Below are 17,588 nucleotides of genomic sequence, written 5' to 3' on the forward strand. Positions count from 1 at the left end.
CCTGAAAAGAGGTGGTATTCAAAAACCAAGAGATAACAAGGTGTAGAGCTGGATGAACACAGCAGGCCAAGCAGCATCATCTGAGATAACAAGGTGTAGAGCTGGATGAACACAGCAGGCCAAGCAGCATCATCTGAGATAACAAGGTGTTTTTATAATCTTCCTTAAGTTAGTAACTTTTATATCAAATTCTTCTTGAAAAATTGGATAGGTTTACATTAGTGTGTTGTGGCTCTCGACTAGTTATAGACACTGCAGCCTCAACACTGCTCTATTCCCACTCAAGGTGAACTTTAACCTCACATGCCATAGCCTGAGCTTTCTGAGCTGAAATCAAAAACTATTTAAAATCACAGTCAGAATTTTACAGCATGGAACCAGACTATTTGGTCCAACTTGTCCATGCCGACCAGATATCCGAAATTAATCTAGTCCCATTTGCCAGCATTTGGCCCATGTCCGTCTCAACCCTTCCTATTCGTATACCATCTAGCTGCCTTTTAAATGTCGTAATTGTACCAGCCTCCACCACTTCCTCTGGTAGCTCGTTCCATACATGACCACTTTGTGTGAAAAGGTTGTCTCTTATGTTCCTTTTAAATCGTTCTCCTCTCACCTTAAGCCTATGCCCTCCAGGTTTGGGCTCCCCTACCTTGAGAAAAAGACCTTGGCTATTCACCCTATCCATGCCTCTCATGATTTTATAAGCCTCTATCAATTAACCCGTCAACCTCCAACTCGCCAGGGAAAATAGCCCCAGCCTATAGTTCAAATCCTCCAACCCTGGCAACATCCTTAAAGATCTTTTCTCCACCCTTTCAAGTTTAACAACATCTTTCCTATTGCAAAAATCTGACATGGCCTAAGTCCCGACAAAGCCAGATTCAAGGAGCTGTACCTACAGTGCATTTCCTGGGAGTTTTTGTTTCTTGTTGTCCAAAGAAAAAGTCATTTTCCTGCTGTCTGCATTTCCTCCAAACAGTCTTCAAAATCGAGTTAATACATACAAGTGCAACTTGCAACAGGGCAGTTATTTTCTCTGCTGGGTCGAATTTCTGACCGCTCAGTTTCATTCAGTGCTGCTTAATCTTTAAGGACTATGATTATTATGTCTAAGGAGAGCATGTTTCATCAGATGCCAGTTCAGAAGGCACAATTATATACTTAGTTGACTAGTTCTTTATCTCTCCACTCTGTCCAATGTGCTGCAAGTTAAAAGAATGCACGATATATACAACAATGTTCAGTAAAGATTTTCACTACTCCTATGGACCGATATATGATTTGTAATGAAGATATCAGCATAGTCACATTTTTCACAAAGATATTCTGCATGGAACTGTAAGTTATGATGAACAGGTCAACCCAGTATCATGTCATTTGCTTGGAGCCAAAAATAATGTTTTCTTTGTTCGTTCACAGGCTATAGACATCGCTGGCTAGGCCAGCGTTTGTTGCCCAGAGGGCAGAGAACAGTCAACCAAATTGCTCTGAGTCACACGTAGGCCAGGCCAGAGAAGGACGACAGGTTGACATGTTTTGTAAAGCAGATTTCCTTCCCTATAAACCATCTGGGTTTTCACAACAAATAATAGTGATTACACAGTTGCCATTAGTCTAGCGTTTTACTGCAAATTTTGTTGAATTCAAATTTCACCATTTACCATGGTGGGATCTGAACACATACCCCCAGGTCATTAGCCTGGCCTTCTGGATTACTGGTCCAATGACATAACCATTATACGAGTTTTCAACAATGATAAATCAATATATATGCATGTTAATAATTGGCCTCAATTTTTCACCCTGGTAACGCATGTTTTGCTTACCTTCTATTGTCTGTTGGTACATAGGATTAAGCAGGCAATGTGAACTGTGATGGGGAGATAATGCATGGGAATTTATGATACAACCACACAGAGCAGATCACACACAGCACGCTGAATAACAAACAGAAATGAGTTCTTCAGCAAAACAAATGAAGTGCAAAGCTGCTTTTAATCTAGAAGTTGTAACGTTTGTGTACTTTTCAAACAACTATGTGAGGGAATTCAGTGTTGGTGAAAAATGGGCGTATGAAATCCATCCTAAGATATCCATGATCAAATATGCCACCAGAATAGGAACCAGCCATTGGGCTGATTTTGAGAAGCACATACCCAACGGGTTCCAGAAAATCATCTAAATGGTTAAGTTGTTGAGAAAAGTGTGATGTGTATACATACACACACTTAAGCAGGCTAAGTCAAAACAACAAACAGAAGAACTGCAGATGCTGGGAATTTAGAAACTTTGCAGAGAATTCAGCAGGTCTGGCAGCATCTATAGAGAGAAAGCAGAGTTAATGTTACAGATCCAGTGACACTCCTTCAGAACAGCTCTCCCAATTTTGGCACTAGCCCCCAGATGTTACTAAGGAAGGCTCTGTAGGTTCCGGCAGGGCTGCTTTTGCTGTCTTCTTTTCTGGTGCCTGGGCCGATGCCAGGTCATCAGTCTGGCTTCATTCCTTTGCTGAGGCTTTGTAGTGACTTGGTAACTTACCAGGCCATTTCAGAGGGCAGTTGAGATTTAACCACATTGCTGCGATTTTGGAGTCAAATGTAGCCCAAACCAGGTGAGGGTGGCAGATTTCCTTCCCTAAACGACATTAGTGAGGCTGATAGGTTTTTCCAACAATTAACAACGGTTTCATGGTCATCACTGGATTTTTAATTCCAGACATTTTTTACTGAATTCAAATTCCACCATATGGCATGGCAGGACTCAAATCTGGGTCTTCAAAGCATTGGCTAAGTTTTTCCATTAATAGTCTATCGATTATATCACTCGGCCGTTACCTTCCCTCTACATTCAGTTTAAATGCAGAGCATGATGACTTGGTGTAGACAAATAACTTTGACCATGAAGTACCATAACCGATCCAGAATGGGACCCTTAGGATGATGGGGAATGCCAAAGCGATGGATTCAATGAGCTCTGAGTTGGTGACAAAGGCAATCAATTTCCATTTAAAATACTTCATTTCTGATTGAACGTACTTTGTACAATGAATTCGTTCAGAAAAAGCATGCCATATCAATTTAATATGAATTACCAGTATTGTGCTTCTTTCCAGATTTCAAAATGATGATCACTCATAGTGGTTCACATTTTATACTCAGTACATATCAATCCTTGTTTTTGGAAGGAGGTTTGGAAACTTGAAAGGAATCATTTTTCTTGAGTTGAATTTGCATCTGTAGAGATCTTGTTATTTAATCTTGACTACAGAATAAATTATACACTGTGTGTGCTTTAAATGTAGATACAATTAATATTGATAGGAGGTCTGCCACAGAAAATGCAACAAATGGTGCTATTTTGGTTTAGCTTTAATGATCAGTTTGAGAGATAGAATAAAAAAAGGAGATATTGGCATTTTTGGACATTTAGTTATGACTCAAATTAATATAATTAACACTAATGGTAGTGCAGTGGTACTGTTAGTTGACTAGAAGTCTGATATAGCGAATTTATTGTCGAGATAGATGTTAGTTGGTAGCTATGGTTGAAGGATATGTCACTAATATACTTCAACTTATACAAGAATGCACTGATCAATATTCATAACATAACTTGAGCTTCAAATAAGCTTGGAAAAGTTCTGAAAATCTATGATCACTGCTCCATTAACCTAGAAGGTTTACTCATATATAATGTTAAACTGCCGGTCTGAAACTCTTCTTGCCATATTTAAATCCACAGCATGTAATTGTAGAAGAGAAGGAATACATAACGGGGGTAGTAAAACTGCTGTACTTAGGCAGCAGAGCATCTCAAAATAAATAACGACTACAAAATAACAAGAGGAGAAATGTAAAAATTAACCTCAAAGTGCTATTTGGCATGACTTTATTTTGTGGTTTGTATAATTAATTTGTTTGTGAAGTGAGTACAGAGCTTGATTCTTGAGAATGTGGTGCTAGTGGGAACTGAGGCTAATACTACCTACATTTTTAAAAGGAGACACATAAGGGATGGTAGCAGTGGGGATCTTCACACTGTGTGTAGGGGATAATCACAGTAGTGGCATCAGATTCAATTCAATACAGCAAGAAATTGGGGAAGTCTAGGTTTGAAACGAGAGAGGAAAGAAACAAGATTAATAAAAGCCATTGGAACAGATGCAAGGTGTAACACAGAAATGCACTTGAATTGCTGTCTTTTGGATAAGATATGAAACTTCATTACACAGACAAAGTAAGAATGGTAGATTTCCTTGCCTAAAGGACATTAGTCAACCCAATCGGTTTTTACAACAATTGATCATGGTCACCATTACAGAAATAAGCTTTATATTCCAGATTTATCAACTGAATTCAAATTTCATCAGCAGGCATAATTGGTTTTGAAACGGTGATTCTAAAGCCTGGGCCTTTGGATTACTAGTCCAGTGACATTACCACTGCTTCATATTTGATAACAGCAAGTATTATACTATCAACACCATGAGGGTTGAAATCAACTTCAAAACTGCAGAAAAAAAAATCAAGAAATCTGAACGGCTGTCTAACTTCTGTGTGGAATTTGCACATTCTTCCCATTCTATGAGGGTTTACGCCAGATGCCTCCCACAACATGCAGGTTAGGTGGACTGGCCATGCTAAATTGCCCATAGTATCCAGGGATAGACAGGCTAGGTGGATTAGACATTGGAAATGCAGGGTCACAAGGATAGGGTGGGGAGGGGGAGGGGTAGTGGGTCTGCATGGGTTGCCCTTCAGAGGGTTGATGTGGATTTGATGGGCCGAATAGCCTGCTATTGGGATTATATGATTCTATAAACGCAATATCATTGGATAACTTAAGTTTACAAAGACAAAGCATTCATTGCCAACACTTGTATCTACTGGCTTGAATGTATTGTTAGTTTTAAGCTATGGGCTTTGAAAGCCATTATTAAAATATGATGAGAATTATATTCCAGCATTCTGCTCATTAGTTTATTTCTGATTAAGGCTGTGCATATTCTTTAAACTAAAAAGGATTATTTGAAAACATCTATTTCTTTTTCCAAAGGGGAAAGACTGATCCATTTTCAGCTCTGTTTAACACACTCTTTTCAAGCTAACACTAAGAATACAGATAAATTTCCTACTTACATTAACCAAACAGAATCTGAGGAGAACACACCAGTGCCTTACAAAAAACAGACTGTCACAGTTTAACAAACAAAAACATATGATACTGAATGCACCTGCTTAAATAAAACTTAAAAGTAACTTAAATTCAGGGTGTTTCATACTTTCCCATTTTAAATTTCAAACATTCTTCACGAATATCCCAAGATATGATTCTAATAAGTAAGTTTTGCCATGACGGAAACAAAATAGTAAAAGGTCATTTTTTTAAATGCAACTTATTTTGGAAAATTCTGAATTGTGCTTGTGTGACAAGAAGCTAGAACTGTGTAACAGTGATTAATGTTAGTAGATAAACTTCTGTTACTACTCTCTTATTTTAGTTTGAATTTTGAATAAATTTAGGTCTAATGACACTCAGAAAACACAACATCATCCCAGACAAAGCAGCCTATTTGACTGGCCCACCATGAACTACGGTAAATATTCACTCCCTCCGCCCCTCTCGTGCACACTGGCAGTGAGTGTACACCATTTAAACAATGCACTGTAGTAGTTCACTAAAATTCCATTTTACACCAACCTCAAAACCTATGACCTCTACTACTCAGAAGGATGATGACACCAGTCATGTAAACACCAATAACTGCAGGTTCACCCCCACCCCTCAAGACACACACCATCCTGACTTGGAGCTACATCACCATTCCTTCACTAGATTAAATTCCTGGGACTCCCTCACCCCGAACAGTACTCTGTGGGCATACCAGTCACCCGTGAACTATGTTTTATTGTGGACTCAATGACAGTTTACAGCTATTCAAGGAGATGAATGATAAACAACCGCTGAAGGGAAATTAGGAATGAGTGACAATTGTTGGGCTTCAAGTGATGCCCACTTCTAGTGGAAAAATTTAAAACTTCAGCTAATGGGAAGTTAAAGGATTATAATCTGATAGCTCACCTTCATGTTCCTTTTCTGTCATTCCAGCCTTCTTCATTTTCTTTGGTGTTTTCATGAATAGGGGGAATATTGTCCTTAGTCCAAGAATGTCAACAAACTTGTGACAGTTGTCAGATCCTTCAGGACCAATCACAGCATGATCCAACACCTTTAGAGCACTGGCACGTGACATTTTCTTTTCTCTATAAAAGTATAAATTACATAACATTGATTAAAACAAATGAACAATTCTCATCACATGCAATGTGTATAAATATTTCTATAATACAGTACTTTAAAACATGATACAAATCTTAGTTCAGACCTTCAGAGCTTAAAGGTCATTTCTTTCCTTGTCCTTCTTTGAAAATAACACGTAGATTCAAAATGCAGCCTGCAGAATGTTCCTCAGAAATACAAAATATTAATAGATTAAATCTCAATTTGAGGAACAATCTCACCATTGTAAGCACTGGTTTGTTTTCACTTAATCAGGTGGCCTTCTATAATAAAATTGCAAATACTTACCTGTTTACATCTGCATAGAAACTGAGATGGACTCATGCCACAAAAATTGAAGTGCAATAAGACTTTATATTAGCTTTTCTTAAAATACAAAACTCTTGAGAAAACTATGCTACGCTCTTGCGATGCTGGTGGAATTTGAAGGGGGAATAACATCAGTGGAACATCAGAACCAGCCATCGAACCTTCAATGTAAAGTAAGGTCTTATTTATTAATGTTTAGTTTTAAAACAATGAAAAATCTTATCAGTTAGAATACATCTCAATACTGCAGCTGCAAACGGGTCATTGAGTGCGCAAAAAAAAGTTGATCACTATTAACAGGCTTCATTGCATTACTGCTGAGTTAATCGTTTATTTGTATACACACACTCCAGCAATTCAGGCAAGTGATTAGCGAGAGAAGCATAAACATAAGACATGGGTATTTGAGAATTTGGGGAGAGTGAAGTAGTTAATTTTTTTCAGTCTTAACTAAACGGGCAGCACGGTGGCACAGTGGTTAGCACTGCTGCCTCACAGCGCCAGGGACCCGGGTACGATTCCAGCCTCGGGCGACTGTCTGTGTGGAGTTTGCACATTCTCCGTGTGTCTGCATGGGTTTCCTCCGGGTGCTCTGGTTTTCTCCCACAGTCCAAAGATGTGCAGGTTAGGTGGATTGGCCATGCTAAATTGCCCGTAGTGTTCAGGGAGGTGTAGATCAGGTGGGTTATAGGGAGATGGGTCTGGGTGGGACGCTCCGAGGTTCGGTGTGTACTTGTTCGGCCGAAGGGCCTGTTTCCACACTGTAGGGATTCTATGATTCTATGATAAACAGCAAAACACTTTGCATTGACAACGAATATTTTAAGAGATTCTCCTGAAATTCAAGCCCTCTGAGCGAAATACATCCTGATATAAAGGAAGTAGTCCTGTTTTCAAGCCTCAATAATTAATATTCAACAGTAGATGGATTCTCCTAACTTTTTGTTTTAAATTGGTCAGCAAAGTTCAAGTCCAGTTCCTTTAGATTCAGTGAACTTGCAGCAGAGATGGTACCGAATGCTAGTACACTTCTGAATGCCACTCTCCTGCCCTTTACATTGTCACAAATTGGATGTTTTAAACTGCATTTATTGAATTTGACAGCCTCAGCCCAAACACTGATTTGTAGACCCACATTATCGAGGATGTACAGTGCCTTCAGCTCCCTGAACATTAGCTCATTTACATGGCAATTATATACCTGAGGTCTTCCAGAATAAGAATGCCTTGGGGCTAGTTAACACCAAAGACAAAGAAGATGAAGCCAAGCTGTCAAATATTCCCTCTCATTCAAAGTTAGAGCAGAATGTCCAAATCAAAAGGAAAGAAACTGAGGAGACTAATCTTGGGTCAATGACATTAAATAAACTTCCTTCAGTGTGGTCAGAGGGGAATAAATATATTAGGTATATACTGGCATTACGGTCCTCAACAAAAAAAAATGGTCAATTGCAACTCAGTTAAAGGCTGCTTGAATTTAAACAGATGAATGTGTTCAGCCTCAGAAATTCTGCGCTATTCATGCATGATATTTCCTAGAAATGTCCAAAAATATTCATGATCTACAAATCGTTTCAAAAGAAGGTAACAGAGACATCTGCAGAGTAAGAGATAGGGCTCATCTTTAGGTTAGAACACAGAAACCTGAGAACTATACTAGCATGTTTTTCAATGAAATTAGCTTCCAATTTTCCAGAACAGAAAGGTCAGCATACAGTCAGAGTCATACAGCACAGAAACAGACTCTTTGGTCCACCGTGTCAATGCCGACCAACTAATATAGTTCTGCCTCAGGAAAAAAAAATGGTTTTCTATCAAAGCCAAGAGCAGCATGAATATAATGAAAGAGATAGGTGGAGTGTGATCAAATTTTAGCTTCATGCATAGTAACAGTTAAATGAAAAATAATATTGCTGTTCTAATTTTAAGATGCAGATTCTGAAAGAGTCTGAAGTTACAGACTAACTTGTACTTTTATCAAATGTATTTAAAATCTACAAGAGTACTTTTTAACATGAAGAAAACTAATTACAATAATGTATTTTCACCTCTGCAAATAACATGAGGATATAATCCAATATTAGAGGGGTCGTACATTTTTAGTTTTGAGGACAACACTGCTCGAATGAAATGAGCAAAGTACAAAGTCACAATCCTATTACTGAAGAGCATAATCAGGCAAGATGCAATAGAATATAATTTTGTGCAATTGTTAGAAAAACCATAAGTAAAGCTTGTATGAGAAAAGGAGACATAACTCCAGGACAAGAAGAGATGCTTTTTGAAGGGTGTTGTTGATGTACATTGTCATGGGACTTCACTCTGCATTTAATCTTGCATCCCCCACCCCCACATTGTGACCAAAGTCTTGGTATGTTTGCCAACATTTGAGTATGGAAGGTAGAAATTTTAACAGAGAATAGCTCGCCCCTTTCGAAGTGCAAAAGATTAATCCTACACATTTTTAAGATAATTCACTTTTAATGGAGAGATGAGGTAATGTTCTGCACCAGAAGAAATATCCAAAGAGTCAAGTGTAAGTTGCATCAAAGTCCTTGGTATGTACAAAAGAGTCTTTTGCAGCCTGAAGATATTCCAAAGCCAATGAGATAATCATGAAGCATTGTCACTGTTATAATGCAGGAAAAGTGGTTGCCAAACTGTGCAGAAAACTTCCACAAACAACAATGTAACAATGATCAAATAATCTGTTCCTGTTGTGTCCAATTGAAGGATAAATATAAATTGAGGGTTAAAGGCTCGTACATGGAATAACTTCCCTTAATCTACCATGCTGTGAGTCTTTTATGTCAGCTGAATGGAACATGGTCCTCAGTTTAATAACACCTTACGCGAAAGACATCTCAGTACAGCAGTGTTAGCCTTGACTTTTGTGTTCAAGCCCTGAAGTGGAACTGAAGCACAAGAGCTGCTATTGAAAACTGTAAGTCAGTAAACCATAACAAAAATCAGACAATATATGTTCTATCACCAGCCTTTTATATAAAATTTCCTAGATCTGAGAATTTCTTCAGCCGTCCTACTTTTGTTAAAGCAAAGTGGTATAGGATCAATTTAACAAACAAATAATGAGTCATACAAACATCAGCAATGCATGTAATGTAATTGTCTTTACAAATAAAGACTGTACAGATAATCTATGTTTACACAAGAATCTCATTAAAAGCAATGTCTGATCATTAAACTATGTTACAAATTGTAATATATCAAAATTCTGGAGTTGCTAGCACTCCAGTATCTCCAATATATTGAAATTAATGGGTAATATCATAACAGTAGTGACTAATACTTGTTAATATGTTTGCTGCAGAAATCGGATTGCTACACTCAGCCCACTATATCAAACACAAATGAAAGACATTCTATTTCTTTTGAATATCCTTAAGCACAGGAGATTCATTAGCTTATGAAGGGGTATTGTGGCACTAGATTTTTTTTTGTATTAGATTAGTTTCAGCCAAAAAGTGATAATTTTCTGAATTCTACATGTTCTAGTTATTAAATACAGAACAAATTTAAAAATCAAAGGAAATCAGAGAATTACTTTCTCTGCAGTTGAAAAATTGTAGAAATTTTTTTTTTTTTACTTTCAATGTACTGGTAAGTTGAACTCTGCGGAATCACTCTTAGCTGATAGCAAATGCATTTACTCAATAAACCTTCAGAATTTTGGAAATCAGTGTATTAAATACACAATCAAACAATTTTAGAACTATTTCTTTCAACTGCAAACTAATCCCTGCATTTTAGCAGCTTGTTTAAATTGCTGATAACTTCCCAGGGAATTAAAATGTCTCGTCAACTCGAAGGTAATCAAAGTTGCGGCTGTCCAATTTTGTCTTATTTTCATAATCGGCACTTTGGGACATCAATTAATACCTCAAATAAATAAACTATTATTATTTTGAATACTGAAAAGTGGAAAGCTAATTTTCTTTTATTCAAAACAGCAACAAATAGCAGAACCCAAACAAAAAAGAACTCTTTATGGACAAGTAATGTATTCAGTTACACACGATTCTGGAATTCATTGGCAATGCTTGTCCAGATTAAGCCAAGAATAAACTGATTCAAAACCTATTGCGTCCAGGGATGTGCAGGCTAGGCCGATTGGCTGTGGACAATGCACGGTTAAAGGGGCTGTGTGTGTGTGCGCGTGCGGATCTTGGTGGAATGTTCTTTGGAGGGTTGGTGTGGACTTGATAGGCCGATTGGCCTGCTTCCACACTGTAGGGATTCTATGATAGGGGATGCTGTCAATTCATAGCTTGATTGAACTATGAATGCTAATGGTTGTTTTGCAAGACGGCAGCACAGTAGGACACACCAGCCGGAGTTCCTCTGCTCCACCCAATCTTTTACTTATTTTTCCTCTTTTCTACAGCTTTTTTTCAAAGTTTTTAACTTCTTAAACTTAGCCAGTGGGAATGCAGGTGACTGCCAGACCAGAGGCCGTCACTGATGAGTCCTGGAGGCAAGTCTGACACCAGGCCAGGGCGAGTCCTAGAGCGGGAGGTGAGTCCCAGAGGCAAGTCCTGGAGTGGAGGCTGGCATGGAAGGTGAGACCAGGGGGCAAGGACTGATCTGGAGGCGGTCAAGGGGAGGCAAGGCCCTCGCAAACTGAAAGTCAGGCCTTGGGTTTTGAAGCCTGGCGTGGTCTGGAGGCTTGGTGCTGGCATGGACTTGATGAAACGGACTGTAATTCGAGTATTTTTTAAAAAAAAACTTTGTAATCCTATACTGGACTTTGTTTTATTATTCTCTCAATTCTGTAACAATATTTACATATCTGTTCCTGGGAATACTGTATCTAAGATGGTGCCATAAGTGGGGACACTGCAAACTTTTCACTGCACGCATTTGAGTGCTTGTGGCAATAAAGCCAATTCTAATTCTAATTGGGATCAAAGGAAGTTAAACATAGTGAATAAGTTCTCACCAGCAATGTGATATTTTCAAATAGTGAACTTTTCAATAGGTACTTAAATTTATTTAATTTCAGCATTGGTTCTGAGGTCTGCCCAAAGTGGGGTACTTAGATGAGTTAGTAAAGTAGATATGGGCAAAGGGTGGTGTGTTTTATCTAAAGGAATACCTGAGACCTAATAGAATGATGGAATAGGTGATAGGGATATTAGTTAAAAGTTAATTAGTTTTCAAGTGTTGGAGTGGGTGTACTGTAGTGGTGCAGTGGTAGTGTCCTTGCTGCTGGGCTAATAGTTCCCTTGTTCAAATCCCAGCTGCTCCAGAGGTGTAAATGTCTTTTAAGAGGTTGATTAGAAAACTAAAAAAAAGGTTTCAATTAGTTGAATAAGTGTGGGGAGGTAGGACTCAGTGGGCCAAGTGTTTTATAGGATGTAGCTAACTGAAATAAAGCTTTCACATAGAAGTTTGGACTTGAATTCTGTTTAAATGCAGTTTTCTTTGATTATAACAGTGGGTGGGACTATGGGTCAGCATGAGTTGTAACAGGGCAATAAAGGGCCATGGGGGTGAATAGATATGGTATGGAGCATCTGAGGGACCATGGAGATTGGTACTGTAGCACATGGAAGGTATGAAGGCCAAGGTGGGTGGAAACAGAGCCAGAGGTGGCACGAATGGACATATGAGTTTGTGGGAGAGGGGAAGGGGGACAACTGTTGGAGGCATGAGGGATGCGAAGGCTAGCTTTGCAATATTTTATTGTTTGAACAAAGCAATCTCACCAAGGCAGCCCTTCCACCAGCCTGTTTTCTCACCTGGTAGTTTCCACAGTGATTCCGTTTCACTCACTATGACATTCTACAAAACTAGGCTCCACTGGAATGAAAATTCAAAGTTCCAAGGCATCTTTTCTGAGGTCAGATTTGCGGAGCAGAGAATTGTCCTGACTCTGCACAGTCAACCCCAGAATGAAATACAGGTACAGACTTTCCTTTCAGAGAGATGTATGAAACTGCATCTTTACCTGAGCATTAGATTCATGAGTTGTAGTCCCTCCCCCTTCAGAAATCGATCTCTGTTGGAGCTCAACATCAGACATGAGCAAAGGCTATCAAACAAGTTCTCCATCATCTCAAGCTCCTCATTTGTGCTGGGGTTATGACGTTTGAATAACTAAAAGCAAAGAATTTGAAAGACAACTTTTATTTTTCTTATCAGCGTTGACCAATAAAGCCGTAGATATTTCTTAATTATACATTATATGAGTAAAAATCATGTACTTATACAGTTTTCACATCTTCAGAAAGTTCCAAAGAACTCGGCAGTCAAACAACTATTTCTGAATTGCAGTCACTTGTTTTGTAGGCAATCACAGCAGCTTACTTTTGCAAACAGTAAGATCCTCCAATGAACAATGATCTAAACAACTAGATGGCTCATAGTAGTGAGTGGTTGTTGGAGACTAGTGGACCCAGTTTTCTTCTTTTTAGCACAATGGAATCTTTTACATCAACCTAAATGTTAGAAGGCAGAGCCTCAACTGAAAAACACTGCTTCTAAGATGCAGTACCCTTCAGTAATATACAATATCGTTAGATAGCCCATGTGTTGAAATCTTACAATGGAATTTTTAATGATCTGACACAAGTATGTTGCATGTTAAAGAAATGATGCAGTAAGCAAAGATGGGAAACGTCGATTATCCTCTAGTGAAACAAACCTAAAGTGCAGAAATCTCACATTTGTAGTGTGATCACCAGTTTGTCACGTACATCTACATCAAATATCTGCTTGCTGTACACTGTATCAACATTACTAACACCAAAGACACAGTCGCGGGAAATTCCTGCTGAAAGAAAGAGCAGGAGTCTCATTTTAAGAATGGGCACGGAGAAGGGGCTGACATTTTGCTCTGTATGCTATTTCTCAAAGTTTGAACCTTCAGAAGGCTATGTGCTTTTCATACCTATTCAGGGGTGGAACCTACAACGAAGTCCTACATTCCAGACTTTTCCATAATCTTGCAAATTAGTCCTCCTCAGGAACATGTCCAATTGTCTTGAAAATGGTTCCTTTACTTCAGTCATTATTTGCACCTCCCCTAAACCACTCCAACCAGCGAAAGAACAATCCAATAATCCTGATTAATTGTTGTCATCTCTTTAACCTCCTTTTTCCATCAAAGATCCTTGAATGCTACATTCTTACTGATGATCTCAATTTATTTGTCATTTCTCTCGGCTCCTTTCTATTAGAGTACTTACCTAACATCAAATTCTCAATTAACCTCAAATTCCTCCAGCACAAATTCGGTTATCAATTTGATAATTTTCCCTGAACAGTTTCACAGACTGAATTAAACTTTGTGATAGTAGTATTTTGGAAGATTTTGAACTGAACTTTAAACCCCAGGTACGATGTATGATCTTCAGAACAATGCTTGGCCTTACCATACTGAAAATCTATGTGTCATTGCTACTTCCAAGTTTGAGTAATTCAATGCCCTTAAAATGATTCATTTTCTGGTATTTTCAGAAAATGTAACTCAGGTCTAACACTGCTGCTGGTGTCTCATCCAACCTCAAGACAGATTTGTCTTTCACCTTTGTCTGTACTTATCTCCACCTCAGTACATTTTTAATATTCTTGTCCTAATCTAAAAATCTCACCACGGTCTTTCCTATTTATCTCTAAGTGCAATGCTCCTCTACCGATTCACCATTTCTTTGCCTGGGAGTTGGGGGAAGACTACAGCTACTGTTGAATGAGCAATCATTCCCAATTGATTTATAAATTGCATTGGGATATATAGTTGGTAGATGTGTCATATAACTAAAAGTTGAGCGCTCTTTTGGCACAATGGCAGTGTCACTTCCTCTGGACCAGAAGGCCTAGGTTCAAGTCCCACCTGCTCCAGAGGCATTCAAACATGTCTGAACAAGTTGAATACAAATACCTATACATATGGTTTATAGACAAAGAGCTTTACTAGCGTTTACAACTCACCCCTCAACCAACAACCGTTTGCTAAGAGAAATGTGAAAATTTGGCATTATAATTATCCAAATGAGCTGTGATTTTTATTAAAAAATGCATCCAAATATGCATTTGTTCCTGGATTATCAAGCAATTGTCAAAACGTGAAGGATGAATGTGTGGCTAAGTCACAGTAAACATCAGCTAGAAAACTCACTTTGAAATGCAACTCTATATCGCCATGCGAAGTTTTCAGTTTAAGCGTCTTTGCTACAGAATTATGAACGTGTTTGTGTTTCCTCCTCCAGACATGAAAATCAACTTAAATTTCCCTATTGACTAAACATATCATTATTTTCAAAATTCCCTCAACATTCCAACTTGGTATTTAAATTAGCACTAGTGGTCATCAGGAAAACTGTACACCTAATTATAATGACAGACAAAACAATCACGTTCTCTATCTCCAATTTTTAAGCACTTCCGCAAAGTTAAAGCTCAGGTTACAAGGATGAGGGAGGACATAGATTTAATGTTGTGGGCAGTAGATCCAGGAAATTCTACATTCTCCATTATCCATGAGGGTGCTGAAAATGGAGATAATCAATGATTTCAAGAGGAGTTTCACTCGTTCTTAAGGAAAGTTACAGGGTCTCGCAGATACAGCAGAAGAATGGGATTGACTGAATTGCTCTCCAGAGGGCTGTCATGGACTCAATGTTCTCCTTCTACAACATTACAATTTGGTTATTGCCACTTAACTCAGAAAAAAAAGTGTCGACAGTATACTGGATTTGCAATATAAAGCTTACTGTTGGCTGCTGCTGAGAGCAGTCTAAGACATTTTACTAACCAAGGCTATTATCTAACAACTTTTAGTTCTGAAGGAATATTCAAGCCTTCTTATTTTCTGGGGGAGTTCAACAATCATGTTCGATTAAAGTGGTCTGTTGTTCAAGTATCATAATGCAACAGATTTGTCCAGTTCCAGAAATTAAGCATTTAAAGTTGAGTCAGGAAAATGGACTGGAATTTTGGAATATAACCCTCCAATTAAAAGAAATGTAAAATTTTTAACCCTTCATGCAAAGTAGGGTCAGATGAAGATAAGTTAAGAAAATGTTAAGAGAGTTAGTTAATAAGGAAGTATAAAAGGCAAGCTCATCTTAAACTCAAGAGAAATGTAGAGATTTCTGACCCAAATGAAATGAAATGATCATTTAAGTTTTATTTTTGTGAACAGTTGCTCAACTTTCTAAAAAAAAAAGTAACACTGCCATTAAAAAAACGGTTCATAATGACAAAACATTTCTCAGGGTATTTGGGAATTCCTGCAACAGCTGATATTATTTGTAGCAATTTGCACTTAAAATTGGCTACTACACAATGCGATAAAATTCAAAACTTTCACAATGGCATGATTGTTCAGGTGCACAGCACACAATGACAATTCTTGAGAACCTCCAAGGACTAATGGAGGACAACTTGAATCACTCTCTGTAATTTTCTTCCTCTGTATGAATGGATGCTCCAAGGTGGTAACTGGCCCTATGACAGTTATTTGACAGATGTACAGGAAGTCACTTGTGAATAATCATGCAGTTACCACGAGCATGCACTAATCGCTATACGTTGTGTATGATCACTTTGATTTGGGTATATTGTGCAGACATCCAAAGTTCAATAATCTTTAAGGCCACATTTTGCTTTGCAAACTGATTCCATGTTGCTCTGTACGTGAATCCGGGTGTAAATTCCAGGTCAGCATCCAAGAGAAATATGCCAGCTAACAAGGTGCATCATAAATTTTAGATATATCTTTCCCATAAATCAAAAACTAAGGCAGGTTCTAAATTTGTGTTGGTACTCACAGCAATAAACCTTTTCTGAGATAACAGGAGACAATTTGCTAACGAAAAAGGCATAGAATTATGGCTTACCGAAACAAAAATGATTTCGAAAGCAAGATGAATGATTATCTAGCCATTCACAGTGTGAATTCCTTACAAGAATAGTGCCTCAACTATTGGCAAACCATGACAACTTGGTAGTGGGACAGGAGAAGAGCAAAGGTAGCTTTCTTTCCTCGAGATGAAAATGTTCAACACTTGTCAACTGCATTTAGCCAGCAGCACAGATATATCAATTCAAAGTTTTACTTATGTAAAAATCAATTTTGTTGAATTGAATGGTCGAATTGAGGCCAGCTTGACAATCAACAATTCTAAGTGAAATATTATAGTAGAAAGATCAGAGTAGAACAACATTTCAGACAGCAGATTAAGGTCTGTATCTAGTCAAGATTGAACATCTAACAGTCATTAGAGTTTACTCATTATGCAGTTGAGATATCAAGTATAGTACAGAGTAATCATAAGATCGGAGCGATTTAAAGCCAGAAATTCAGGGTGTTGTGACATAGAGGTAAAATACATCATTTGAAGCCTAAGTGTTTAATGACACCTAAAGAAACACCAGATAACATTGCAACCTTGATTCTTTTAAAATGTTGGCTGTGGCAATAATTGCTGAAAGGTAGCCAACATTATCAATGCATATTAATCTTCCCATTAGACATCATTATCATTTGTTTTTAGTGGGTAATTTGCAGACATCTACCATTAATTTAAAAATATGCGACAGCACTAAGCAACTGTTAGGTCTGTTGCACAAAATGCTACAACTAATACTTAAAGCCCTGAGATTTTCAAAAACACCACACTCCTCAGGCAGATAAAATGAGCTATCACAGAATCCACAGTAGTCATCACATCTAGTTTTACAGTTTCCATGGTTATACTGCTAAACTTGTGCACAGGAAAGCTTGTGTAAGGGACATAATTTACATACAAGTTTACAGCCCATTTCCTGCATCTTGAGATGCCAGGACAAGTCCTGATTTCTCTCATTACCTGCAATTCATGTTTAATTCTTCCCCGAAGAAATGATTTTAGCTGATACTGCAGAATGTTTCATGGTGTTCAAAAGCCTGCAGATGGAACTGTAGGCAAATTCCTCTGGAATACTTTGTTCCACAAACCAGAATCAGCACA

The 17,588-nt window shown here is 38.1% G+C and overlaps 1 protein-coding gene across 1 annotated transcript in view; it reads right to left on the reverse strand.

Annotated features, from left to right (window-relative positions):
* Positions 1 to 17,588, reverse strand: part of ctnnbl1 (catenin, beta like 1) — a 156,668-nt gene that overhangs the window by 59,755 nt on the left and 79,325 nt on the right. The window contains exons 10-11 of the mRNA XM_048608403.1: positions 12,584 to 12,732; positions 6,085 to 6,266 (exon numbers count right to left, since the gene is read on the reverse strand). Coding sequence (XP_048464360.1) covers positions 6,085 to 6,266; positions 12,584 to 12,732 — 331 coding nt within the window. The remainder of the gene's footprint in view (positions 1 to 6,084; positions 6,267 to 12,583; positions 12,733 to 17,588) is intronic.

This window comes from Rhincodon typus, chromosome 19, assembly GCF_021869965.1.
Source record: "Rhincodon typus isolate 14 chromosome 19, sRhiTyp1.1, whole genome shotgun sequence".
Classification (NCBI taxonomy): domain Eukaryota; kingdom Metazoa; phylum Chordata; class Chondrichthyes; order Orectolobiformes; family Rhincodontidae; genus Rhincodon; species Rhincodon typus.